A 27,218-nucleotide genomic window follows, 5' to 3' on the forward strand; every position below is an offset into this window, starting at 1 on the left:
CGAAGCAATCGGAGTGCTATTGAAATACCACATTCATTTAAGCTTTATTCGTTGATTTAAAACCACAAAAAGCATTAATTTACTTTATTGTAAACGAGTAATCACTCGTACAAGACACAAGGAGAAATAACTAGGCTGTGTATATAATTTTCCCTTCAAAGACCCTAACTGGATAGAACACAAGGTCGATCTATAACAACGATAGCGGTAATCAAACAATTGGTTGACTTTGTTGAATTATGTTACGATTGAATATCGAAATTATTCAATTCGACACACAGTTAACAGTCAGTCAAAACAGTCTCGACCATTCATCACGACTGCACAACCAAGTTCCAAGTTTACCTTTAAATTGAATATTATAATATTGCGTTTAAAACATGATGACACATCTTAACGGCCCAAATAATATTCGTCCGAAGAAAATAAGCAATATAAGAAAGGTAAATATTTGAAAACTAGAAAACGTTAATTTTTCAACTGGGTATTTATTTAAAGACGAAAAAATAAGTAGTCTAAAACTTTTATATAATCAATTAATTGTTCTATGCCAACTAACAATTCGAGGCCTTACCATTTTATTTCGAAATCCTACATATGTTTACACGTAACATGACATTGTGTTCAAGAAAGCTAACTGTTAGCCATGCATTGACATTGTTAAAGCCATAGATATCACTTGCGGTTGAGCTGCTTGTTCATTTCCTTATTTCAATTCAACATTTTAAAATGTAAAAGTAAAGTAAGTAAGTTGTTCAGAATTTACAGCTAGCTTTTTAAAGATACAAATTGAAAAAAAAAAATCTAAAAAAAAGCTGTCCATTTTTGCCGCCCGCCCGTATCTAAGGCGTTCGAGTGTGGAGGATGGGACGGCTGTTAAACAATACAGTTAAAGCTTCAACTTCATATTTCATTGTGGATGACGCCATTTACATTCTGAAATATCTGGACTCATTGCATTGAGCATTACTGGTGTGAAGCAGCCATTTGCATTCCGCTTGGGAAGACAGGATAGGTTTTCTACCAAGGCTGCGAACTAGTCTCACATGGAGTGTGGCTGCATTCACATGTATTCTCAATGAATTCCAGTAACCTCTTAACGAAAAATTATCTATAAGGTGTCTTCTATGCTTATAAAATAATAAATATACTTAGTCTGGCCATAAATACTGTTATAATTAAAAATAAACAAAATATTACATTTGAATTTGGAATCTGTCATTTTTATATGATTGCTCATTGAGTTTTCTCATTTTGACATTGTACAATATTTTGCGATATTAAAATGGAGTGGGGTGATAAAGAGAACCGAATCGCTGTGATTGCATTACACAAAGTAGGTATGGAGCCAAATGCAATTTTTAAAACTCTCCATACGCTTGGTATTAGTAAAATGGTTGTGTGCCGGGCTATTAATAGGTGCAATGAGACCTCCTCTATTTGTGACAGAAAAAGATCTGGCCGTCCACGTAGTGTTCGTACGAAAAAGGTGGTCAAAGCAGTAAGGGAAAGAATTCGAAGAAATCCTGTCCGAAAGCAAAAGGTTTTATCTCGGGAGATGAAGATAGCACCTAGAACCATGTCGCGTATTTTAAAAGAAGACTTAGGACTTGCAGCCTATAAGAGACGTACTGGTCATTTCTTAACTGATAATTTAAAAGAGAATAGGGTGGTAAAATCGAAACAACTACTGAAGCGGTACGCAAAGGGAGGTCATAGAAAATTTTTGTTTACGGATGAGAAAATTTTTACAATTGAGCAACATTTTAACAAACAAAATGACCGTATTTATGCTCAAAGCTCTAAGGAAGCTTCCCAATTAGTCGACAGAGTGCAACGTGGGCACTATCCGACTTCAGTGATGGTTTGGTGGGGTATTAGCTATGAAGGAGTGACTGAGCCATACTTTTGTGAAAAAGGTATCAAAACATCGGCACAAGTGTATCAAGATACCATTCTTGAGAAGGTAGTGAAGCCCCTTAACAACACCATGTTCAATAATCAAGAATGGTCCTTACAGCAAGACTCGGCGCCAGGTCATAAAGCTCGGTCTACGCAGTCTTGGTTGGAAACGAACGTTTCGGACTTCATCAGAGCTGAAGACTGGCCGTCGTCTAGTCCCGATCTTAATCCGCTGGATTATGATTTATGGTCAGTTTTAGAGAGTACGGCTTGCTCTAAACGCCATGATAATTTGGAGTCCCTAAAACAATCCGTACGATTGGCAGTGAAAATTTTTCCCATGGAAAGAGTGCGTGCTTCTATTGATAACTGGCCTCAACGTTTAAAGGACTGTATTGCAGCCAATGGAGACCACTTCGAATAAGCTTTTTATACTTTAAATTGTTTTATATTTATGTATTAAACTAACACACTATAAAAGTAATAAATGTTATTTGCAATAGAATTTTTTTTATTTTTTATTGTAACAGTATTTATGGCCAGACTAAGTATATTTGCACATATTATCATTAAAATTGAGCATTGCGTTACAAAATAATAAAAAACAGAATTACTGGACTACACAAGGTGTTCAAGATCAGCCATGGTACGTCTGGGACCGAAGACTTCCCATAACGAGGAGCCAAAGTAAGGTGAGCTTCCTAACACAAGATAGGGCGTATTGTAAGTCTGCACGGTTCTTTTATTTTTTATTGCTTAGATGGGTGTACAAGCTCTTGGCCAACCTGGTGTTTAGTGGTTACCGGACCCCATAGACATCTACAACGTAAATACCGCCACCCACCTTGAGACATGAGTTCTAAAGTCTCACTTTTAACAGCACAACGGCTGCTCTACCCTTGAAACCGAAACGCGTTGCTGCTTCACGGCAGAAATAGGCAGGATGGTAGTACCTACTCGTGCGGACTCACAAGACGTCCTACCACCAGTAATTACACAAATTATAATTTTGCGGGTTTGATTTTTATTACACGATTTTATTCCTTCACCGTGGAATTCAATTTGTTAAGTACGTATTTCATTAGAAAAATTGGTACCTGCCAGCGGGATTCGAACACCGATGCATCGCTACATACGAATACACCGGACGTCTTATCCTTTAGGCCAAGACAACTACAAACGGGTAGATACTGACTATTTGCCTGTTCTGAGGCGTTCACGCGTTCTGATTCGAGGGGTTGGACAACTATTACGTAACTCAAATCCGTGTTTGCCAAAATTCACGTTGTTATGTCTAAGCACAACAATAAACCCCTAACATCAAATGGGGCGAAAGCTTCCACAAAGCAAAACCTAATTAATGTAACTAAACAACACAGTAAATTGAAATAAAAACAGAGGCTACTTAATTGAACACCGTGTGAATAACAAATTGGCAGTCGCAGTAGCCATCCAGCCTAAACAAATCAAACATTTATACTTCAATCGAAATGACCAAAATTCAACAATCAAATTCTGGTTGATTTACCTGCATTATTTCCGAATACAGGCAAGAGCCCCACAATCAAAGAACCAAAATTTAGATGACGGAAGACCTCTTACTTTTACAAGTGACATAAGGCAATATCTACAATGTTCCACATTGCACGGTCTTCGGTATATTGCGGAGAAGAATCTGACTTGGTTCGAAAGGTAAATAATGAAATAGTAATTGTAGGATATCTCATTCATATTATCGAGCGTAAATTTTATCTACTAGCAACGAAGACAAATGTCTAATAGGCAACACAAGAAATTGAAAGCATATAATAAACTTTATTAAGTGAATAAATAATACACTTTAAATAAAAATACATGTGCTTATTGATCGAAATTCGACGACATACACAGTACTACTTAACTGTCTGACAGTACCATAAGTACAGTTAACAACATTGAAATTAATAATTGTAAATAGACATGCTTTACAAAAACCAACTTCAAATAGAAAAACAAAGATATTCCAAAACAAATTAATATACACTAAAAACGATAATCATCGAAATCGGTTAGCGTGATATTGAGTTATTCATCTATTTGTCTCGCACGTACTTAATGGAAATTTAAGACTTATGTGTTTTTCTCACGGATACCATTATCAGAACTGGAACCACACGGGAAGCGTCAGCTTTCTAATAAAAAAAGAATCATCAAAATCGATTCACCCAGTCAAAAGTTATGAGGTAACAAACATAAAAAAAACATACAGTCGAATTGAGAACCTCCTCCTTTTTGAAGTCGGTTAAAACATTATCACAATAAAAACCAAGGGACCGATATATTTGACATTGCCCATCTTCATGATGGGTAGTGTCCGCTTTTCAGCCTACATATTTGCTAACATTAATAAAACACAACAAATAGACATATTTATGTTACAGGTTCTTCTGGCTGGCAGCTTTTAGCTCCTCCTTAATTTGCGCTGGATTCTTTATTCTAAATGTGTATTCGAAATGGCGGATGTCGCCAATGATAGTGAGCATCAATCCTGAAAATATGCCTTTGCATGGCTTGCCTTTCCCAGCTATAACCATTTGCAATGTTAATCAAGCAAAGAAATCTATCGCTGAAGGATACCAAAAATACGGGTGAATTCACTAATTTATCTACGAAAATATTATAATGGATCTAAACTTTTATTTATTTGTATGCAAAAATATCACCATCAGCCTGTATCTCTCCACTGCTGGATGTAGACCTCTCCCATAGTCCGCCACAATGAACAATCCTCCGCCTTCCGCATCCAATCTATCCCAGCACATCGCCGCAAATCATCGGTCCAACGGGCAAAGGGACGCCCAACGCTGCGCTTACCGGTACGCGGTCTCCAGTCCAGAATACGTCTGCTTTATCGGCCATCGGTTCGGCGACACGTATGTCCGGCCCATTGCCATTTCAGGTTACTAATCTTTAGGGCTATGTCGGTTACTTTGGTTCTTTGACGGATTTCATCATTTCTGACTCGATCCATCAAAGAAACTCCGAGCATACCTTTCCATAACAGGCTAAGCAACTTTGAACTTACGGACCAAACCTACGGTCAATGTCCCATCACGACTTCCTATCATTAAGTTTGATATCATTCAGTCTACCCCAAATTTTCCTGTAGCAGACTTTTATTAATAAAAATTCAGTATTTTCGGTATTCCACAATTTTATTTATCGATTCGAAAACGTGGGTGTTTTCCTTCTTATTACTCAGCAAAATTGACCTAAAAGTAGTGTTGTTTAATCACATCGATATATTACCACATATCGATGTTTAATCATATTAAACTTTTAGAAATTCAATCGATAAGAAGTTACTGCAGAGCTTGTGTACGACCCGCGGTGACATGGAATTATTTGAAGACGATATTGCTGGAAGTGCAGACTGGGACTACACTCGATCATTTCTCATCAATGTTCGTACTATCAGATATATTATTTACATTGTAATGGCCGCAATTAGATAATATGTGTATAAATACAATCTCATCCACACACTAGTTTAATTTTATGTGTTTAAATTAGATAGAACGGGATTAATTTTTAAAGATTAACTTTTTATTTCCTGAGATTTAGATTTATTTGAAAGCTCAAAGTACGTCTTCATGAAAATTACGTCATTGTCTTGGTATGTTTCGCCATTGGTTTATTCATTTCCAGGTCACCCAGCCTTGCCAAGAAATGTTGGCTTTATGCAACTGGGATTCTGAAAAGATGAACTGTCAGGATCTGTTCAATGCGCAGCTCACTGACGAAGGACTCTGCTGCACATTTAACGTCGTGCACCGAAAAATGATGTTTCGAAATCCGTATAGAACCATTTTTTCAAATTAATTGTTTTCGAAGTTGATTCTCGTATGATAATAACTAAAAATAATATATTTAAGCTCTTGGCTAACTTGGACACCTCCTATTAAATCTTTGTGCAATAGATAATCAAAAATTGCGCAATATTATACATATATGTAATATTATTATATGTGCAATATAAACCAATTTAATACCATTGTTTTCTTTTACAGAAGATCGTTGAACGATTTAAATTTGACTTTTCCGTTGCCAGCTGTAGATTGGACACCGGAGAGTGGGTATCCTGCAGACTCACCAATAAATGGATTTCCTTGGAGACCTAGAGGTACTACAGTATTTAACTAAATGTGATTTTTGGGAGTTTAACGACAAAGGATTGATCTTCCACCGAGCTGGTGAAATTGCTAGCTAGAACAACGGTCCAGATGTTGTTATTCGGAACTTGTATATATCTAAGCTAATCTTGAAAATGTCGATTGTGTGGAAGATGTCAATTCAGGGATCTTTCAAATATCTTGTGATGTTGGTACAAAATCATACAGAGACATGTACCTACAAGATTTTTATTAATCTTGAAAATGATTGAATAGTGGACCCCTAAGTAGTTTTGCTTTGAATCAATGGTACTAACAGAAAATCATTGTTGTGAATCAAGACGCGCATTTGCTAAAATTAACGATATTAGTCACTTACTGTCTAACGGGCCATCAGCTCTTTTGACTTCAATAGCAATGGCGAATCTCAATTCAATTCATTCAATTTAATGGCAAATCAAATTAAAATGCACATTACTTTTAAGTATCTCATTTTATAGGTACAGGAACCCATCATGGTCTAACCTTAGTTTTAGACGCAAATTTAGCCGAATATTTTTGTGCTTCTACAAAAAGCATAGGATTTAAGGTGCGTCTAAATATAGTTTGTATTAAACACTTTAAAAAAAACATTTATTAAAATTTTCATCTAAAATTAACCTTGACCACAGGGTATAATCTTAATTATTTTTTTAATACTTAGATGGGTGGACGAGCTCACAGCCCACCTGGTGTTAAGTGGTTAATGGAGCCCATAGACATCCACAACGTAAAATGCGCCACCCACCTTGAGATATAAGTTCTAAGGTCTCAAGTATAGTTACAACGGCTGCCCCACCCTTCAAACCGAAACACATTACTGCTTCACGGCAGAAAGAGGCAGGGTGGTGGTACACACCCGCGCGGACTCGCAAGAGGTACTACCACCAGTAACTATATTTATTCATTGTTATTTGAATCGATATACTTAATAATCAAACTCAACTTTGTCCAGAAAAATCGGTGGATAACAAAGAGCAAGCAAAACAAAACCGTATAGATACAGAACATTGTAAATGAAAATGAAAAATATGACTTTGTCGCTTCTACGAATAAAAAAATTTTTTTTTTCCAGATCCTCCTCCACAACCCAACTGAAACACCGAAATTACGGAACCTAGGCGAAATTTACGGGCCCGGAATAGAAGCAAGAGTTGCGATAAAGCCAAGGATACTAGATGCAAATCCCACTCTGCAAACTATCGATATCCAAAAGAGATTATGCCTATTCTCCAGCGAAAAAGAATTGGCTTTCTTTAGGTACGTAATGAATTCTTTAAATTAAAATTCGATTGTTTAGACACGTCAATATACAGTAGCTTAAGACGATTAACGTACCACCATTAAATGGCATCACGCTACATTTTAATGACTAAAGAAACCAAGGCAAAAGTATCTCGCTACGTGTGCCGCAAACACATGAGAGAAGTCAAAAAAAAACTAGTCGGATCATAAGTGTTTGATTATATACGGTAGCCTTATTATTTATGAGTTAGTTTTATTGCTATTCAACAGTTTGTTCCAAATCAACCACAAGCAGCTTATTTCACTGCCAAACCAAAACAATAAGTAACGCAATATGTTTGACACGGGTATTATTTTGGTCACAAGGACTCGAGGTATCATAGTTAGGGTCACTAACCACCAGTGCCGCGAGGCGATTCGACCTTTACATAAAATGGAAGTCGAAAATCTTAAATACTTCTAAAATATTGTATTGAATACTAACTTTGAAAGGATCATTAAAAAATTGAGATCTAAGACATAATCTTCAATATTTTTGAAGTAATAAGGTCGTTAATTTAACAACGATTACCTTTACCACCTATTTCTTATATCAATAGTGACGACTACAGTCAAAGCTTAAAATATATTTACGCAACTTCTTGCTAAAACCACATGCCTGTTTTAATTAAGAATTTATAGGAGTAAAAACTGATTTAATATAATATTAAAACAAAAGCCATAAGAAACACATACATTCTTTTTATATCTGTGTGTATTTTTTCTTATTGCTTACATGGGTTTGTCGAGCTCTCGGCCCACCTTGTGTTAAGTTGTTACCGGAGCCCATAGACATCTAAACGTAAATGCCGCCACCCACAAACGCGGTGACGCTTCGTGTGATTATTGTAAATATTATGAGAAAAAAATATATTTCTTGAAAATACTCAGGCGCCACCTGTCGTATATTAATGATACTATAACAAAAACCTCCTTGGAGTGCTACAAACCTCTACCAAAATCTCTTGGGTGTAAAGTTGAGTTTCTGATCATGAAATTTAATTTATGTCCCCTAGGACTTACACGATCAAGAACTGTGAAATGGAGTGTGAAGCCCGAGCTTTACTCGACGTATGCAACTGTGTACATTATTATATGCCCAGTAAGTGTTATTTCAGAAATAATATTAATTCACAATCAAAATATACTCATCTGAGTTGAATTGAATTTTCAGAAAACAAATCAACGCGTATCTGCGGCAAAGTCGATGCTAAATGCTACAATAACATGAGCATCGTAATGCCTGAAGGTTTGAAATTTCACTTGTGTTGTCGAAACAATCCATTTTTTTTATTGCTTAGATGTTTGGACGAGCTCACAGCTCACCTGGTGTTAAGTGGTTACTGGAGCCCATAGACATCTACGACGTAAATGCGCCACCCACCTTGAGATATCAGTTCTAAGGTCTCAAGTATAGTTACAGCGGCTGCCCCACCCTTCAAACCGAAACGCATTACTGCTTTACGGTAGAAATAGGCAGGGTGGTGGTGGTACCTACCCGCGCGGACTCACAAGAGGTCCTACCACCAGATAAAATAAATTAGCGTTTAAAGTTCTTACATCTTTAAAATAACTAGAATTATATTTCATCTATTGTATGTATGTTGATTTTTATTACAATGTTTACCAGGTCGCGAAGTAGAATGTGAAGAATGTCTGCAGGCGTGTACAGAAATCGCTTATGTTGAACGCGTTAGCTCGGCTCCCCTCAGAAACTTCCTTGTTGAAGAAATAGCGACGAACGCCGGAAATAAAAGCGCTGAATATTTCACGTAAATAAATTTAACAAATATATATTTTTAACTATAATATATAGGTAAACCTTCATTATCATTCTTATAATTCATGCTAATTTTCGTTCCAGATTTCCTAATAATAAAGCTATTTTAATACGCTATCAGCTTGACCTGTATCATCTTTCTATATGTGTATGTATTGAAATATTTCAACGTGACTATCACTAATTTCAAAATATGAGTGCTCATGGTAACCAATGTACTAACTAACATTGTTGTCATGGATGTCAAAATTGATTAACACGAAAATTGGCACACGCGTCATCAACACAATAATCTTATTGCGCCTAATATCCTTATCAACTTCACCAAGATCGAAAAGTGACTATTTTCAAAAAACAAGAAGTCGTCGTGGCCTAAAGGATAAGACGTCCGGTGCTTTCATAGTTATGTTGCGATGCACCGTTGTTCCAATCCCCCATGGCAAGTACCAATTTTTCCAATGAAATACGTACTTAGCAAATGATCACGACTGACGTCCACGGTGAAGGAATAACATCGTGTAATAAAAATCAAACCGGCAATAGTACATTGTGCACCAAGGGAGAAAAGTAGGACATTTCCTCCCGCGTGTAAAATTGCATTGGTTGCAAACACGAGGGATGAGATGTCCTACTTTTTTCCCGCGATGCACATACTATTTTTTCTCCTACCAGGCCGAAAGTTCGTGGAGTACCGAGCCGGGGTCCAGGGACGAAGCCCCGGTGGGATCCAGGGGCGAAGCCCTGGCAGGGGGTAGGGGGCATACTCATAAAAAAACAATTCAACTGTTTTTTTTATTTTTTAATAAACTACTACTAATTGAATAAGAACTGCCTGATGAACTCATCTTTGTTTAATACTTCACTATTAAATTTTATTGCCTTTTGTTTATTTCACTTTTACACTAAACACAATATTGAAAATTACCCGATCACAACAATGGCGGAGAATTTTAGGTGCGTGAGAGCAGCCGTAGACACTAACGCGCATGCGCACTTGTCAGTACCCAGGGAGGAAAAGTTACACTTTCTTCCCTGTACAGCGGGAGGAAAAGTTACACTTTCTTCCCTGTACACCGGGAGGGAAACCGAACTTTCGGCGTAGGTAGGAGAAAAAAAATATTTCAATTATTCCATCTTAAAACAAAACTTATTTTACGATTTCAGTGAAAACATGCTGGTAGTGCACTTTTTCTTTGAAGACAACACCTTCTTGAGGTTCACAAAGGGTGAAATATTTGGACTAACAGAATTTTTATGTAAGAAACAATTCCCTTCCCAAAACATCACCTAAGAATAAAATGCACATTCATGATTCTCTAAATAACCTAATACTTTTATAAGATCCGTGGATTAAATTACAGAATAGAAAAAAAATTGGCATGTCCTTATCAAATGACAAAAATTCTAGTTGTGTCTAGAATATCGATTACTTTTTAATTCACTACCCCGTCCTAATAAATACTAATAGTTAGTAGCACACTTAATATTTAGAACAAATACATATGACAGTATACACTATGCACAATATTTTGTTATAATTAGTGTGTAGATCCAAGTTTGCAGTCGTCAAAAAAGACTAACTATATCGAGGGGTGAAAAGTTGTTTGGTTTAGACCAGTGATTCTCAACCACTGTTCCGCGGCACTTTTGTGTGCCGCCAAATTTCAAAAGTGTGCCGCCAAATTTTGCGAATATATAATGATGTTAATATTATTAAATTATATCATTTTAAAAGAAAAATATATTAAACATGAATATAATATATATATTTAAATCCACAAAAAAAAAATAGTATATTGTAGTTTATTTCGTATATTAAAATTTTTTGATAAACTATTTATGCCGTGTGTTGTAGTAAGTAAATAATTTTTATCTTTTTTTTTTGTGTGCCGCCAAATTTTGAAATCTTTAAATATGTGCCGCAACAAAAAAAAAGGTTGAGAATCACTGGTTTAGACTAAAGGTGCGTTTTATTTGTTATGACATGTCCTTCTACAAACGAGGCTTGTGAAGAGTATTAAGCGGCAGGCAGCGGCTTGGCTCTGCCCCTGGCATTACTGAAGTCCATGGGCGACGGTAACCACTCACCATCAGGTGGGCCGTATGCTCGTCTGCCTACAAGGGCAATAAAAAAAATAAAAATATTAGTATCAACAATTCGATGTTTTTAATTGAATTTGAATTTTGTTTACCACATTCAAATAAATGCAAAAGATTTTTGTGATATATTTGTACCAAAAATTCAAAACAGATTTGCACAGATTTGCAAAAATCCAAAAAGTAGCCTTACACCCCTCAATATCATAAACTTAAATCTGAACTGTATAAATTATAAATATGTTGATTTAAAGTATTCAATAAAATAGAACTCAACTCAACAATAGCTTTAAGTTAAGTTGATACAACGTATTTGCTTCAAATAATGCTTTCAGCGAACACGGGTGGCCTTCTAGGATTGTGTATGGGCTTCAGTATTATGAGTGCCGTAGAACTCATATACTACCTCACTCTCCGAGCGCTGTGCATGGCAAGACGACGTCCAAAGCATCCTTTCACTAATTAAAATTATTTCTTATGATTAATTTTTATGTGTCACGAAAATTATTTTAGAAATATATGGATGTGCATTGTGTCGATAAACTAATGATTTTATTCATTCCTATGTCTATGCTAAAAAAACTCGACAGACAACATTTTATAATTACTCGTATTTTCAAAATATCCTTGTTGATGAAAAATGATACAAATGATAAAGCCCTATTGTTTATGTATATAATTATAATTCCTTGCCATATAGTCGACTCTTCTATCTACAATCTGTATGTGGATAAATGATAATCTATCACTTCTTGAGGCAAAAATAGCCGTCTGGCCGTCAGAAGATTAGCGGCGTGTTGCGAAGCTTGCCACCGACACCTGAAGTGATGACCACGACCACGACAAAGAAGAAAAAGGGCCGTTTACCTTATAACATTACATGCAATAAAAACTAATAATATATTTCGAATTAATATAATTAAAAAACCGATCTGAAAAATACATAATTTTATTTCGTCTTTTCTTAACCTCAAGACTTAAACTACATAATTCAGTCTAGCTAGGCACACATTTAACTGCATATCTATTTATACAAAGGATTTATTTATGTTCAGTCCAATAAAATTCGCTTTGAAAAATGTTCAGTGCCCATTTCAAATAATTTTTTTTTTTTTAAATGAGTAAGACTGTACGTATATTTTACTACTACACAGAACAAATATTTTAATATCAGCCAAATTATTTTTTATAACATAACAAAGAGGTTTCATTAACACCCATTTACACAATTTAGAGGGAGATCTTTGTCCCCCAGTGGGACGTCCTACTAGAGGACATGCCCAATATTTTTTTAACATTATTACACACTACTAGCTGTACCCGTCCGCTTCGCTGGGCATTTAAAATTAACATTATTATTTCTCACCCCCACAAAGATTCTCATCATTAACGCCCCTAACGGAACATCCATAAAAACCACTGTAGATTTATTTATTAAGTATAGATTTATAAAAAGTTTATTTTATTTTCCACTCACTTCTAAAACAACAATCATGAACATCCTAAGTTTGTTGTCTTGGTGGACCTTGTTGGGGCGGTGCGGGCGGCGCAGGAAGCGCCGGTGCGTCCGGCGGTTGTAACGTGCGTGTACGCCGGCGAGTATAATGTTGCCATAGCAATATTGCTTGATCATCCATGAATTTGCAAACCTTAAGGAAAATATTAAACATTCATTAATGAAGATATTTTGAACAGTACTTATCCATCAGAGTGATCTAAACACAGGCTTTATTTAAAAATTGCAATACATACATAATATACTGATATCGGATAAAATTAAAAGTGGTATTTGGTCAAGGGCCAGTTTGGCACAGTCATAAATTTAATATTTGGTCGAGTACAGGTCGAGTACAAGAATAAAGCACAGCTACTAATGAGGTGGTAAATAAAAGCCAACCAATTATATAACATGACGTTTGAAGTAACTTGTACGTGGTCATTAACTGTCACCAAATTTATATTCTTAAGAGGAAACAGTTCATTTGCATTTTTTTTTACTGTAGATTTGTAAGTCAAGCTCTGTTTTGGTTTTAAGCCCATAAACATCATACTGTGAAACCACGCCAACAATAATAACAGTTATATAACAGTTATAACAAATTATAATAACAAGTTATATAACAGTTATAACAAATTATAATTTCGCAAGTTTGATTCTTTTACTAGATGGTGCTATTCCTTAACTGTGGAAGTCAATAGTGAACATTTGTTTAGTATGTATCTCATTATAATAATTGGAACCTGCCTGCAGGATCTGAACACCTTTGTATCGCTTGATTTGAATGCGTCAGGTCAGCCTGAGTGATAAGCCTTCAGGCCACAACAAACCTTCATATCGATACTACTTCAAAGACTAAATTTAACAAATTTACATTTAATTTATTTATTTTAATGATTTAATAGTCTTTAATGTTTATCAGCGGACTTAATGCCTTTGGCCTTATCTATCGCTCAAGCAAAGATTATATGGAAAATATTTTAGTAGGTGCAATTTGTACTCACTTGTGCCGATACACATTCTCTTCTAAATGCTTCATGTTGTAATAACTCCAAAAAATGCAAACACATGGGATACTTCAAATATCTAGCATATTCTGGCTCTCTCCAATATTGCAAATATTTAAGATAGTTTACAAAAGTTTGTTCTTTAAGATAACCCCGCTGTGCTAAAACTGTAAATAGACAGAGTTGACATAATTGACATCCATTACATATAACATTTTAACACGCTGGGCAGAAAAATATTTAATCACAAAATAGACGATTAGAAACTAAGTCACAATAACAAAATCATTAAGCCAGCCAATATCTGGCAATTTATTACTTATTTCCCTCTTGAGTTGATTTGATGACAAACTTGATAGTTTCACAGTAGAACAGTCATCACATTAAGTTATCATTATAAGTTTCCATAAGTGTACGCAGTGAGCAGCATTAGCCTGCATAAGTTCAAGTGGCAATATTCACATTATGATGTCTATGTATTGTAGTAATCCTTGTATACCAGGTGAGTCGTGAAGTCTAACAACAAAAACCAAAAAGGCAACTTACAGTGAATGTAATTTGGATTTGCTAAGCACTGCACAAATTCAAGTTCCACTTGAAATCTTATTCGATTCTGCTCTTCAGTTTCTGGCATTACTGCAATTAAATTAAAGATTATTAATTTATCATGAAATAACAAACTGTTACTTAAAATTATTTCATGCTTACCTTTTCCAGCCATCATTTTGAACACGAATCAGATGCAGCTGGAGTATTTAAATTATTCAAAATTAAACAAGTTGGTCAGTGGTGTACGACTCAACAAATCTATGACCAAAATAATAACATATTTTCAGGTTACACAAGACAGTTCATTTTATCCTTAAATAAATATGAGATATTTAAAATTTTATCATTACTAAAATGTTACACAGTACTTAGTAAACTCTTAATTTTTTTTAAATGAAATCACTTAAATAAATTTGTATTTAGATTTTTTTCCGAGTCCTACACAACTACACTATTTATTAAGTGTATAATCTATGTACACAATACTACACATTAAGTTAGTCTATGATCATCATCCTACTTAGGCTTAATATTTGGCCTAAAGGTAGATACCTAAACTTTTTGGCGGGAACGCGATGAGTGAAGTTGTGTGATTTGTTTTATTTTTTCTATTTAATGTTTCTTCAGGTTTAAATGGGTTCCTCCAAAAAGTCCCTTGAAAAAATCTAAGTAAATGATCACCATTTTACTGAGATTATATTTCATCCCATATTATCTCATTCCATTTAATTTCATCCCAGTTGATTAATGTCTCAAATTAATCATCTTCATTTCATTTCACTCCATATTATAATTTTTCATAAAAATAAGAATATAAATTAAAATAAAATATAACTTAAAGGTCTTAGATAACAGGTCATAACATCCCTTAAAAACAATCTGGTTTAAATGTTTAATAGAGCTGGTTTATTAACTGTTTAATATCTGTAAAAGTGCACAAATATGGGAAAATGAAAGAAAGCCGCTGAACGTAACTTCTCGGGATCCTCCAACAAGTCCACTGAAAAAGTCTCAGTAAATAACCACCATTTTACTGAGATTATATTTCATTCCATATCATCTCATCTCATTTCATTTCATGCCATGTTTCGTATTAATCAGCTTCATATTTTATACTTAATATCATTATCATAATATTATTATATATATCAAATAGATATAATTTTTCTTAAAAAATCCTGTTTATAGAATTTAAGTATATATACTAAGTTTATACTTCTATATTAAATGAATTTCTACTAAATGTCCCTGCAATATATTTCTTGAACTTATAAATAATTATCATTTCAACAAAAACAGATTTTGTGTGCATTATATTTACATTTTTTGAACTAAGTATGAATTTAGGAATTATTAATTTTATTATAAAATACAAGTATCATAACTATCTCCTATTGCATGGTAATGAATAGTATCATTTTAACACGAAAGTTGTACTCCTAAAATATTTTTAGAATAATTAGAAATCACTGAAATTTCTATATTATGCTTGTTAATAATCAAAATCATTAAAAATAACTGAACTGAAAACCACGCTAATTGTACTTTAACGACTAATTGACCGTCTTCACTCTTCACCGACTTTTTTTGTTGAAGTATTGTTGAAGTTTTCAATATTTTTTTGATCTTCTTAGGAAATAATTAGACAGTACAAACGCAGTTGTTAACAAAACGCTAGTAAATATGGCCGTTGCCAGCTGACTGACAAAACAGGCGCATGCGCAATGTAGGCGTGAGGTGATGGTTTCCTTGTTAGATATAAAATAATTAATAATTGGGAATTTAATTGTTTTTATGATCGAACAATGACCAATAGTCGTCGAGCAGACGATAATTGATCAAAATTAATTAATCTGAGCGATAGAAAAAAATATATCTAGTAAAGGGGGCTAACTTATGGGTGATAATTTGTTTAATAATTATAAATAAATAGAAGACGAACAAACAATTTTTACATTCGAACATTAACGAACAAACGATGAATAAATAATTAAAAATAAAAAAATCCGAAAATCAAAAAAAAGGAGGCCAAATTCAGTAAGCCGAGTATTACTTATCTGTAACTAGTTGACATAGCACAAATATTAAGTGTATAATCTATGGACATAGACTGCAATAATTTATTTAATTGATGTGAATTTTGCTGTGAAAAATATGGTTGATGTTTTTGATAAATTTCCGTTTGATTTTTAGTACCTACCATTAATGATGGAATTCACAAGTCTAATAATACCCTTGTCAAAAAACATATGTCGGACTTGCTTAACGGAATCTGATTCTACAATGTTTATGAATGTTCAGGACTTAGTAGAACACGAAATGAGTAAGGTTAAACTGATCGATGTTTTAGTTTTCCTGAACTGTTTAGAGGTAAACGGTGTTTATCCCACTTTTTTGTTACTACAATGCTATGTATCTTAATTAATATTATTTTAATTTTCAGAATAATGACGAAGAGAATTGGCCACAAGGAATATGTTCGTCGTGTGTTTCTACAGCTTTGCATTCCTACAATTTCAAATTAAACTGTCTAAAAGCTAATGCAACCTTATCTCAAATGTTTATGATGCAATCTCTGACTAATCTTCACAGGACTGAAATAGAAAATATTGATATTAATGTTGTTTATCAAGATCATGAGTATGATATTCCACTTTTCAATAACCATGCTTCATTAGACTTTGAACCATTCTCATCTAAAGAGTTAACGCCTTTACCTCCCGTTACTGTAATTAAATCAACTGAACAACCGCCTAAAAAAGAAAGTGAGAAAAAATACACATGTACAGTTTGCTCTAAGTCATTTACAAGAATATATGGTTTAAGGTATCACATGACTAAGCATGCTAATGTGAAAAGCTTCTTGTGTTCCAAATGTGGCAAAACATTCCACAACTCTGGATGCTTACGCCAACATCTCTTGAGCCACAGAGATATTGCTCAGTTCAAATGTGGTTTTTGCAACAAAACCTATAAATCAAGGCAGTCATTGAAAGAGCACTTTCGAGTCGCTCATTCGAGCAACAGTAAACTGTTTGTATGTGTTACATGTGGAAAACGATTTACAGCAAAATCAACTCTAGTTATGCACATGAAAAGTCATACTGGAGTGAAACAGTTTGCTTGCCCTAGTTGCCCTAAAGCTTACACCAGAGCTATTTATTTACGGGAACATAGCATAGTTCATACTGGCCAACAGAGACCAAAACCATTTAAATGTTCCAATAAAGACTGTGAAAGAAGCTTCGCCACCAAACATTCATTGTTGGTGCATTTTGCACACACTCACACGACAGAAAGACAGCACAAATGCACAACTTGTTTCAAAGGTTTTGCAACAGCCTCAGGCTTAAAAATGCATATGGAATCTCATGCCACTGTGGAACTCCATTGCAATATATGCGGGAAGAAACTGTCAAATAAAAGAGTTCTTCAAAAACATATAAAAACTCATAATGTTGATGCCAATGACATGATATTGGAAACTGTTGTTGATAATACTTTCTTCGAACAAGTATTTGATGCAAATATGTAAATTACTATCTAGAATTTAAAAAACTAAAGAAAATAAAGCATTTGTGATTTGGAATATATTTATTAATGGAAACAATATAAAATAAGTATATATAATAATAATGACTGTTTACACTTATCGCTAGGTTCTTGGATATAAATGAAATTATTGTTAATGGCAAACATTAACTCATTGATAACAATATTAGTATGTATGTACCTTACTTTATGATGCAATAACATAATTCATGATGAGGTGTCTGGAACTTTCACCCATTTAAAATTTGGATTAGTTAATAGAACATAGGTACTTAAAGTAAGTACTCACCTTATATTGGTTGTTTTGCCCTAGTATTGTTTTATTTGCACACAAGTTTTATTTAAATATATTTAAGTGTACTTAAAACTTTATCTTAAAATAGTGAAACCCAGCTATTATACTGTAACTGTCTCTAATTGCATGAACAACAATTAGAAACAAATAGAAGAAATTAGTCATGATAAGTTGCTAGCCAAAAAGATTACACATTTATTTAAAGATTACAAGATTTTTTTTTTCCTATATACTGTGCACAATAGTTATGAAGAAGGAATGAAGGTTATGATGATCGAATATGATACAGAAAAGGTTTACCTAAATAATATGAATCGTACACCATTTTATTAGATGTAACCTAAGTGTACTTGATCAGCTAACAATGGACAGAACATGCAAGAACCATTATTATATACTATGAAGCTGTATAACAATGCCAGTCAGCTCAGCAGTTGTGATGAATGTATAGAGCATTAGTATGCAGTAAGAAGCCTTTCAGACAATTTACATTACTAGTAGGTTTATTATATATGGATTTTTCCTTTACTATGAAATCCCCTTTTTACACCGTGTTGTTTATCAAATTGCTGCTGGTCATGTGATTCAAATAAAAAATAATCTTATCAAACTTTGCCATACATTAGTATTCCTTATCACACAAAATGATTACACTACTGAATTTTGCAAACCACTCACATTAAAAACATGCTAAATCTTTATAAACAGATACATTTCATAGATTAATAGACCCTTTTAGTTGTTGTTTAAAATAAATCTTTAATTTGCTATAATTATTGCTATTTCCCAAGTAGTTTATTCATTTGTTTATTTTGTTTACCAATCTTGATATCTGCAACCTCAACTTTGTCTTGAATAGTATCCACGAGGTTGTTTTGCTGTTCTATCTCTTCACCAAGTGCAACTCCTAGATGTTTGAGCCGGGATATAGCTTGCACCATTTCATCCAAGTTCGAATCAAGTATATTATTTACTCTCTCGTTTTCTGTTTCAGGACTCTTAGCGCTTTCTTGAGACAAACCATGTAGGCGTGCTGAGGGATGACTCTCAAAGCGATCTTCAACGTTCCTAGACATATTATCTAGGGTTTCATCAAGCCTGCTACTACTTGTACCAGCATTACGTACATTCGAGGTCGCTGGACTTTTAGATGGTGTTTGATCACTTTTGCCGGAAATATAATTCTTCAGACCATAAAATACAGACTTAATACCATTTAAATGTTTTTGACTATAGTTTAAATTTGTGTTAATCTCATCAAGTCGCCTGTCTGTGTTCTGTAGCTGTTCACGTTGTCGGGAAAGCTCTTCGGCCGTTGCAATACCAATTTGTTCAGAATCACGAAGCAATCCGATACTTCTCGTTGATGAATCTATTGTCCGTTGTTCGATTTCTCTTTGTGTTTGGATCATAGCTTGGCGTTGACGTTCCAGTTCTGCAATATGACCTCCATAAGGCTTATTTGCTTGCTGTGTTTGAGGTATTCTTGACCGGAAGCGATCTACAAATTCGTTATCATCGACATCGTCATTTTCGAATAGGTTGTTCGGATTTGTAAAATATTTATGCCCAGACATTGCTTAAAATGTAATTTACTACGTAGATGTGTTCTCCTTACTTTATTGATGTTCAAAAAGATTGCACTTGAAATTATGGGGGTGGTAAGCACAGATAATACACAAATATTATGATGGTAGGTATGACCATAAATGTTTATTTTAGGTTTAATTTATCTGATACGACGAGCAAAGGGATGTAGCCAAATAAAACGATTTTTTTAAAGTCAATATGCCACGTTCCCCTTGCCTTTCCAATTGAACAATTGAAACAAAGTTTATCGTCTCTTTGATCAACTTTGATGCGTTTGACGTATGAAGTGAGTCGTGGGCAAGGTCCGTATTTGAGAGCTTTCTTTCTATTCGCTACAAATTTATTAAGTCTATCATCAGAGGATTGCTTGAAAACTGAATACCTACTCTGTTTTTAATATAAGACAGTAAGTATTGTAAAAATGTTAAACAGTTCTAATTTATAACCTCAACGCGAGGACAAGTCAACAATTTATTACTAATTTTGATGTTTATTAAAGATATTTAAGAAAATAAATTACCATTGGAGTCAAATAATGTCAAAATTCATTAGGAATTAACGAAGTTTTCTTTTACAGAAGCATTAACTAACTTGTAAATATGAGTCGTTTCTTTGCAACTGGAACGGACTCGGAGTCAGAGAGCAGCAGCGAGGACGAGCCAGTAGTACGCGCCCCCGCGCCAGTTTACACGGTAAATTTAAAATAAATAATTGGGAATCAAGGAAACAAAATTTTCAATTTATAGTTTAAAAAAAGATAGTTTTTTAAGTTACCAAGGGAGACTAACATTAATCTCATGTAGGATGACAAGATATATGAAACTTTTTTTCGGTAATCAGCAATGCAATTAGCAAAATTTTGTAACTCTTTTAGAAGTTTTGAAAAATGTGATCCTTTAAATTCTTTCCTAAATGTCCACTATCAGTAGCTAATAGAGGGGGTAGTGATCAATAATGTATTTCTGCTCTGCTCGCAATCTGCTATTGTGCCAGCTTACAGCTTTCTAACGACTTGTCCAAAAAATTGAATGGGCAAAGGGAACAGCCATATTTTGTAATGATTGTGAAATTATTTTAATTTTATGTTTTATTTCTTGTATTCAGTCATCTTAAAATATGGTATAATGTTATTAAAACATTTTTAATTAATAATAAATAAGGTATGACTTAGGATTCAACCCATGTTAAATTTAAAATATCTGAAAAAATCCCTCAAGTCATCATCATCAACATCTTGGCAGGACAAAGGGTTGCTCGAAAGGATGATTCGAGTATAGAAAATTTCTTCCATTATAATATTGCGTTAATAAAATCAACTGGATAGTTATTTTTTATTAACACTAGCTTATTAACAACAGCTCTTAAACTCTGAGCACGGTTGTAACTCTAGTTAATGTTCTATTGTGATACAGTAATAATACATGTCTATTTTACATCTTTAGAATTATAAGCTTTAGAATAATACTTTATTCAAAATTTATTTAATTGTTGGCTGTAGAAGAATATTGAACAAGAAAAGTACAATTAATTATTATTCTTTATATTGGCAACAGTTTAGTGACGATGAGGAAGAAACAAAGCGAGTTGTGCGCTCAATGAAAGAGAAGCGTTATGAGGAATTAGAAGGAATTATACACTCTATACGCAATCATCGTAAAATCAAGGATTTTAGTTCAGCATTAGCTTCTTTCGAAGAGCTCCAAAAGGCATACACCCGAGCTGCACCAGTTGTTCAAAAGGAGGAAAATGGAGTTGCTCCTAGATTCTTCATAAGAGCTCTTGTAGAATTGGACGATTGGGTAGTAGGAGCATGGAATGAACGTGAAGCCCGAAAAGCTCTATCAAAGGGAAACAGTAAAGCTCTTACCTCACTAAGACAGAAACTTAGGAAGTACACTAAAGATTTTGAAGCTGAAATATCCAAGTTCCGTGAAGATCCTGATCTTCCTGATGACAATGAACGTAAAGGTAAGCAAATAAAAAATAAATGAAAACTTAAATTACATTCTTCAACACTACTACATATTCAATGCAAAACAATTAAAAACAAACTTTGTTCATAGATTCATCATCATCAGATGAGTCTGAAGATGAAGAAAAACCAATTAAAGAGAAGCCTAAACCCGAGCCACTTCTTCGTCCACCACCAGAAGATGATGAATCATCAGATTCTATGGATTGGGCTTCTAGTTCTTCTGACTCCAGTTCTAGCTCTGATGATGAGGAACGTGGTACCTCCAATATTCGTGAACAATTCATCAAGAAAGTTACCAAGAAAGAGGATGATGAAGAGAAAATAAAACTTAAACTAAAGAAACGTGAGGAAAGACGTGAAAGGTCTGGTAAAATCAATAAACGCGACGTAGCTGATGATGGTGGTGAATGGGAAACAGTCAGAAAGGGTGCAGCTACTTCGGATAAGCCTAAAATGTTTGCTAAAGTATGTATATTACAATCTCCTTACTTAAATATTCAATTAGTGATACATAAATTAAGCAAATTTTTTTTGTTACCAAATTTTTAGGATAGTGATATTGATGCTGCACTTGTCGTGAAGAAACTTGGTGAAATAAGCGCAGCCAGAGGTCGAAAAAGAACTGATCGTCGTGCTCAGTTAGAACTTTTACATGAGTTGCGTACTGTTGCGCTTCAACATAATTTGGGAGATGCACTACAACTAAAACTACGCTCGGCCATCGTGGCTGCCCTCTTTGACTATAATCCTAAAGTCTCTGATGCAATGAAGCCGGAATATTGGTCAAAACTGGTTGAAAATATTGATCACATGGTAACTCTTCTTCTTGCTCACGAAGATATGGTTCTGAGTGAGACAATCCTTGAAGAAAATGAACAACTCGTCACACCACCATACCAAGTTCGCGGTTGTCTGCTTACTTACCTGGAAAGACTTGATGATGAATTTACCAAGTTGCTAAAAGAATGTGACCCACATTCTAATGAGTATGTAGAGAGATTAAAAGATGAAGTGCGAGTTTCAGCTCTCATTGACCGTGTATGTCAAGTTGTTGAACGTGATGGTACACCTCAAGAAATTTGTAGGGCGTATCTAAGAAAAATAGATCATTTGTACTACAAATTTGATCCACGCGCAGTTCGAAAAGATCTTCCACCTACTGAGGAAACAACTATTAAGAAAATGGAACGTTACTGCAAATACATTTATGCCCATGATGAGACTGATCGTCTGAGAACTCGTGCTATACTTTCTCATATCTATCACCATGCCCTACATGACAACTGGTTCCAAGCCCGTGATTTGTTACTCATGTCTCATCTTCAAGAGACCGTACAACACTCTGATCCTAGTACACAGATTTTGTATAACCGGACAATGGCTAATTTAGGTCTGTGTGCTTTTCGCCGAGGTAACGTGAAAGAAGCTCATGGCTGTTTGGCCGAATTAATGATGACTGGAAAGCCTAAAGAGCTATTGGCTCAAGGTCTACTACCTCAACGTCAACATGAGCGCTCAAAGGAGCAGGAGAAAATTGAAAAACAACGCCAGATGCCTTTTCACATGCACATTAATCTGGAATTACTTGAGTGTGTCTATTTAGTGTCAGCGATGCTGATTGAGATTCCGTACATGGCAGCACACGAATTTGATGCCCGACGTCGCATGATTAGCAAAACTTTTTATCAAAATCTACGTGCTAGTGAACGTCAGGCGCTTGTCGGCCCTCCTGAGTCGATGCGAGAGCACGCAGTGGCAGCTGCAAGGGCCATGCGCAGAGGTGATTGGAGAGCTTGCCTAAATTACATCGTGAATGAAAAAATGAATGCCAAGGTACTATATTAAACATCATTAAAACATTGCTAAATTAAGTTCAGGCTTCACTGCTGCCAACCTAAACCTTAAAAGTCTCAGATGCATGGAATCATTGTTACCCCACCCATCAGATCGGAACACGTGTATTTTTTGCTGTAAAAATGAGTAACATGTTGGTATGAACCATATCGAGAGGCGAAAGGTGAAAGGTTTAAGTTACATTTCGCTTAATACCCGAAATTTGTCTTTGTAATTAAAGGTGCGTGTTATTTGGTGTTGGCATCAACAGTTCGATGTTTTTAATTGAACTTCAATTATGTTTACTTCAATGAATTAGCTGAAAAAGTTTTTTTGTTAGGATATTTTGTCCAAATTTTAAACTTTAAATGACTCTCCTGTAATGTTGGAAAAATGTCCCTTAAACCTAATAGCCTTTCAACCCGCAATATTTAATTAGTTGTAAATAAATTTTAGTTAAAGTTACTGTAATTTCAGGTTTGGGATTTAATGGTCGGAGCTGATAATGTTCGTGCAATGCTAGGTCGTCTTATACGTGAAGAGTCCCTACGTACCTATCTGTTCACATATGCTCACGTGTACGCGTCACTGTCATTGCGTTCTCTCGCTGACATGTTTGAATTACCACGTCAACGCGTACATTCTCTAGTGTCTAAAATGATCATCAACGAGGAGCTCCTAGCGTCATTGGATGACCCGAGTGAATGTGCTATCTTGCACCGTTCCGAACCAACACGTATGCAGGCTCTGGCACTACAGCTTGCCGACAAGGTAGGTGGTTTTGGAATATGATATGAATATTTTGATTAATTTAGGATAAGACGTCTGGTGCATTTATATCTAGCGATGTCATCTAGCGTACCGCCACCTTGCCTATTTCTGCTGTGAAGCAGTAATGCGTTTCGGTTTGGGGCAGCCGTTGTAACTATACTGAGACCTTAGAACTCTTATCTCAAGGTGGGTGGCGGCATTTACGTTGTAGATGTCTATGGGCTCTGGTAACCACTTAACATCAGATGGGCCGTGAGCTCGTACACACACATAAAAAATTACATAGAACTATAGTATAATATATATATTTACATTATAATGTAAAAGCATAACCAGTAAAATGTTTTAGTACATTACCAAAGATACAATCTACTTCATCAGTTCAATTAAAAATGGTACTACTATTTTCAACTAACGACATTTTTTAATCTTTCTTATTTTATGATTAGTATCTAGACTATTTTAAAAATCTAACAGAAATATCACTTATACTAAAGAAATATTATTGCCCGGAATGCAATATTAGAGCTTATTCAGCACTGTATAATAATTCCTATTCAAACTCTTCTTATCCCCCAACCTATAGATGCCCGATGGGTACAATATCTTCCAGTAGTATTCCGCAATATATTTACGCGTATAAGTGTGATGCTTTGGAGAGCCCGCACTTGACACTAATTGATTCCGCTTACTCTTAATCTATGGTGATTTACTTCATCCTATATTTTATAATTTAATTTATTGGTACCACGTAACTCGAGGTTTTTGGGTCCACATACAGCAAAAGTCAAGCATGCAACAGCCGCAAACTGTCATGGTGGGATGAAAATATTTTGTTCTACAACGAGACATGTATTATTTATTGCAGGTCGGAAATTTGGTGGATTCGAATGAGCGTATATTCGAAAAACAAGGCTCGTTCTTCCAACGGGGCGGCGCACAGCGCGGGGAGGGGCGTCAGCGAGAGCGGCCGCGTGAGGGCTGGAACCGACGCACCCGCAACCGTCGCCGCGACGACGAACGCGCAGACGACTAGAATTGCTCTAAAGCAAAAAAACGATACGAGAATTTTTCTATCACATTTTAATTAATGGTCTCCGTAAATACTACGTACGAACTGTGTGCTTAGTGCGAGTGTTTAACGTTCTCGATAGCGTAAAAGTTAGCTCATATTTGTATAGAATGGGATCGTTTGCCTGCGTTTGTCGCTAGGGGCGTTGTTCCAACTACATACAAAATTGGGTTAACTTTTACTCTATCGAAAACGTTAAAAAATTCGCACTAAGCACACTGTAAACATTGTAGTTATAAAATTAATTGTGTAAAACTCGTCAGCATTATCAACTCCAGACAGTTTCTTTTTCGATTCCAAGAACAATCAATTTCACAAATGTGTATTCATTTTTTCATTTATCTTAAATTTTGGAAAAATAAATCGTGTCACTTGAAAAACATTTTTATTTTATTTTTAAATAGCGTAATTTATGTCTGTCACACCACCCCCAATCTGACCTAGGCGAGGGGGCAACACAAAGCCGCCGTCGCCCCAAACATGACTCTTCGAATCTTCCGGATCCATTCTGGGTGCTTTTGGGGTCTTCAAGCAACGGACACCATTCTTATCGAAAAGTTCGATTTGCAACTTGACTGCTGACACAAACAAACTACGGAATTTCTCACTGGATATTCTCAGCGGGTAGTGAATCAAATCCGGTGGTAGATTTAGTGAAGCACTGCTCTTGCTAAGGCTTGTGTTAGCAAATTCTCAGGTTGAGTCCGTGAGCTCACTTATCCGTCCGCCCGTAGCTGGAATAGCTTCTTAGGCTGCCCGCGAACCATAAAGAATAGAACAAAAACGCCAAATATATAGGGGACAAATTTGAAAAAGACTCCATCTGAACACAGCAAATTATTGTTCGAGGACTCACCGAAATAGCGCTAGTGTAGGAAGTGGAAATGGTATAAACATAGCAGTTTTAAACAGAATGAGGTGTGCTGGATTGCTACTCGTTTACAGGCCATGTTCCGAAATACAGTGCGAGCATGGTTCAGTGCTCTTACTGTGAAAAAATTAAGGACTGACAGTAAACAGTCGTAGTATCCTAAGGGCATAACATCATAAAACGTCGCCATTTTTCTATTGTGAATACAGGTGTTTTCGAATAAGGTGCTCTCAGTGCTTTGATCATAGATAATAAAAATAAGCTTAGATCACGTGATCACTTTTACCGTACACATGATTTCATTACTTTGGTTGTTAAGTAATTTTACATTCAATATTTATACATATAGGGTTTTTCATTAGAACGCGCGAACTTTGATAGCTCATAGCGGCAATCTTGGTAAGACCGCGGGCCGATGCTCTTCCACAGTACGTCAGGCGATGGTGGATTATGGCCACCAACATGTCGTCTCATCCTTCTGCTGCCAGCACGCTAAAGTGACGGTAACGCGTGGCGCAACCTCGACCTCTTCAGGTCGCCTCATACCCATAACTGAAAGGAGACTACCTCTTCACTGGAACGGGAGCTGGACGAACACCCTTCTCCGATCCCCTGTTGTACACTAAGTAAATCTATCTAAATCTATAGGTCACATACATCGGCTTAAGCCGAAGAAACGCCGACTTTTTGAAAAAACCTAAAATTACCAGTGACGAATTTTGTAATCGGTTAAATCGCTAGGGGAATATAGGAAAGGCCAGTTTTACATTGAATGTTCCATTTGGACGGGGCAAAGTACATAACCCATACAGCAACTGTCTTATAATAAGCGCTGAAGCCATACCGTTCGTTTCGGTATCGAGTGGAGCTCGCTCTCTCCCGCGACATATCTCGGTCTGAGTCCCGCAAGGCTCTGCTATTTCCCCGCTACTTTTTAGCCTGTTTATTGACG

At 35.4% G+C, this 27,218-nt stretch overlaps 5 protein-coding genes and 2 long non-coding RNA genes across 8 annotated transcripts in view; 3 read left to right on the top strand and 4 right to left on the bottom strand.

Annotated features, from left to right (window-relative positions):
- LOC149501264 (uncharacterized) overlaps nucleotides 1-27,218 on the bottom strand; it is a 344,283-nt gene that overhangs the window by 283,648 nt on the left and 33,417 nt on the right. The gene's annotated exons all lie outside the window — the stretch shown is intronic.
- On the top strand, nucleotides 9-11,744 carry LOC149501272 (pickpocket protein 28). The gene is made up of 14 exons (XM_089733718.1): nucleotides 9-443; nucleotides 2,511-2,594; nucleotides 3,452-3,594; nucleotides 4,323-4,529; nucleotides 5,225-5,345; nucleotides 5,590-5,738; nucleotides 5,952-6,064; nucleotides 6,554-6,642; nucleotides 7,168-7,352; nucleotides 8,393-8,478; nucleotides 8,551-8,625; nucleotides 9,007-9,148; nucleotides 10,321-10,412; nucleotides 11,589-11,744. Exons 1-14 carry the CDS (start codon nucleotides 381-383, stop codon nucleotides 11,717-11,719), a joined length of 1,680 nt encoding a protein of 559 aa, XP_089589844.1. The 5' UTR covers nucleotides 9-380; the 3' UTR covers nucleotides 11,720-11,744.
- Nucleotides 12,155-14,801, bottom strand: MED31 (mediator complex subunit 31). The gene is made up of 4 exons (XM_089733730.1): nucleotides 14,467-14,801; nucleotides 14,305-14,394; nucleotides 13,756-13,925; nucleotides 12,155-12,902 (listed from the first exon to the last, which is right to left on the bottom strand). Exons 1-4 carry the CDS (start codon nucleotides 14,480-14,482, stop codon nucleotides 12,756-12,758), a joined length of 423 nt encoding a protein of 140 aa, XP_089589856.1. The 5' UTR covers nucleotides 14,483-14,801; the 3' UTR covers nucleotides 12,155-12,755.
- Nucleotides 16,392-17,896, top strand: LOC149501274 (uncharacterized). Its single transcript, XM_089733722.1, has 2 exons — nucleotides 16,392-16,677; nucleotides 16,751-17,896. The coding sequence occupies exons 1-2, from the start codon at nucleotides 16,513-16,515 to the stop codon at nucleotides 17,840-17,842; spliced, it is 1,257 nt and encodes a 418-aa protein (XP_089589848.1). The 5' UTR covers nucleotides 16,392-16,512; the 3' UTR covers nucleotides 17,843-17,896.
- Snap29 (Synaptosomal-associated protein 29kDa) lies at nucleotides 17,883-19,841 on the bottom strand. The gene has a single exon (XM_089733727.1). It carries the CDS (start codon nucleotides 19,729-19,731, stop codon nucleotides 18,934-18,936), a length of 798 nt encoding a protein of 265 aa, XP_089589853.1. The 5' UTR covers nucleotides 19,732-19,841; the 3' UTR covers nucleotides 17,883-18,933.
- eIF3c (Eukaryotic translation initiation factor 3 subunit C) lies at nucleotides 19,991-25,775 on the top strand. 2 transcript variants are annotated; one of them, XR_016324364.1, is made up of 8 exons: nucleotides 19,991-20,150; nucleotides 20,322-20,436; nucleotides 21,298-21,712; nucleotides 21,808-22,184; nucleotides 22,269-23,552; nucleotides 24,030-24,323; nucleotides 25,192-25,428; nucleotides 25,604-25,775. XR_016324364.1 is itself a non-coding variant. In XM_089733716.1 (7 exons), exons 2-7 carry the CDS (start codon nucleotides 20,344-20,346, stop codon nucleotides 25,357-25,359), a joined length of 2,631 nt encoding a protein of 876 aa, XP_089589842.1. In that variant the 5' UTR covers nucleotides 19,991-20,150; nucleotides 20,322-20,343; the 3' UTR covers nucleotides 25,360-25,775. The 2 variants fall into 2 exon arrangements, 1 of the variants encoding a protein (XP_089589842.1); XM_089733716.1 differs by having other exon boundaries at nucleotides 25,192-25,775.
- Nucleotides 25,491-26,481, bottom strand: LOC149501277 (uncharacterized). Its single transcript, XR_016324366.1, has 2 exons — nucleotides 26,252-26,481; nucleotides 25,491-26,147 (listed from the first exon to the last, which is right to left on the bottom strand). It is a non-coding gene; the product is annotated as an uncharacterized LOC149501277 (long non-coding RNA).

Source organism: Bombyx mandarina, chromosome 16 (assembly GCF_030267445.1).
Source record: "Bombyx mandarina strain Sakado chromosome 16, ASM3026744v2".
Taxonomy (NCBI): domain Eukaryota; kingdom Metazoa; phylum Arthropoda; class Insecta; order Lepidoptera; family Bombycidae; genus Bombyx; species Bombyx mandarina.

Bases quoted from the DNA above. Each gene is read 5' to 3' on its own strand.
- LOC149501272 (XM_089733718.1), top strand. From the start codon at position 381: ATGATGACACATCTTAACGGCCCAAATAATATTCGTCCGAAGAAAATA. The intron at 5,346-5,589 runs GTTCGTACTATC...ATTCATTTCCAG, and splicing joins CTCGATCATTTCTCATCAAT to GTCACCCAGCCTTGCCAAGA. The intron at 5,739-5,951 runs GTATAGAACCAT...TTTCTTTTACAG, and splicing joins AAAATGATGTTTCGAAATCC to AAGATCGTTGAACGATTTAA.
- MED31 (XM_089733730.1), bottom strand. The intron at 13,926-14,304 runs GTAAGTTGCCTT...GTCTATTTACAG, and splicing joins AAATCCAAATTACATTCACT to TTTTAGCACAGCGGGGTTAT. The intron at 12,903-13,755 runs GTGAGTACAAAT...ATTTTCCTTAAG, and splicing joins GAGAATGTGTATCGGCACAA to GTTTGCAAATTCATGGATGA.
- LOC149501274 (XM_089733722.1), top strand. From the start codon at position 16,513: ATGATGGAATTCACAAGTCTAATAATACCCTTGTCAAAAAACATATGT. The intron at 16,678-16,750 runs GTAAACGGTGTT...TTTAATTTTCAG, and splicing joins TTTTCCTGAACTGTTTAGAG to AATAATGACGAAGAGAATTG.
- Snap29 (XM_089733727.1), bottom strand. From the start codon at position 19,731: ATGTCTGGGCATAAATATTTTACAAATCCGAACAACCTATTCGAAAAT.
- eIF3c (XM_089733716.1), top strand. From the start codon at position 20,344: ATGAGTCGTTTCTTTGCAACTGGAACGGACTCGGAGTCAGAGAGCAGC. The intron at 21,713-21,807 runs GTAAGCAAATAA...CTTTGTTCATAG, and splicing joins TGATGACAATGAACGTAAAG to ATTCATCATCATCAGATGAG. The intron at 23,553-24,029 runs GTACTATATTAA...CTGTAATTTCAG, and splicing joins ATGAAAAAATGAATGCCAAG to GTTTGGGATTTAATGGTCGG.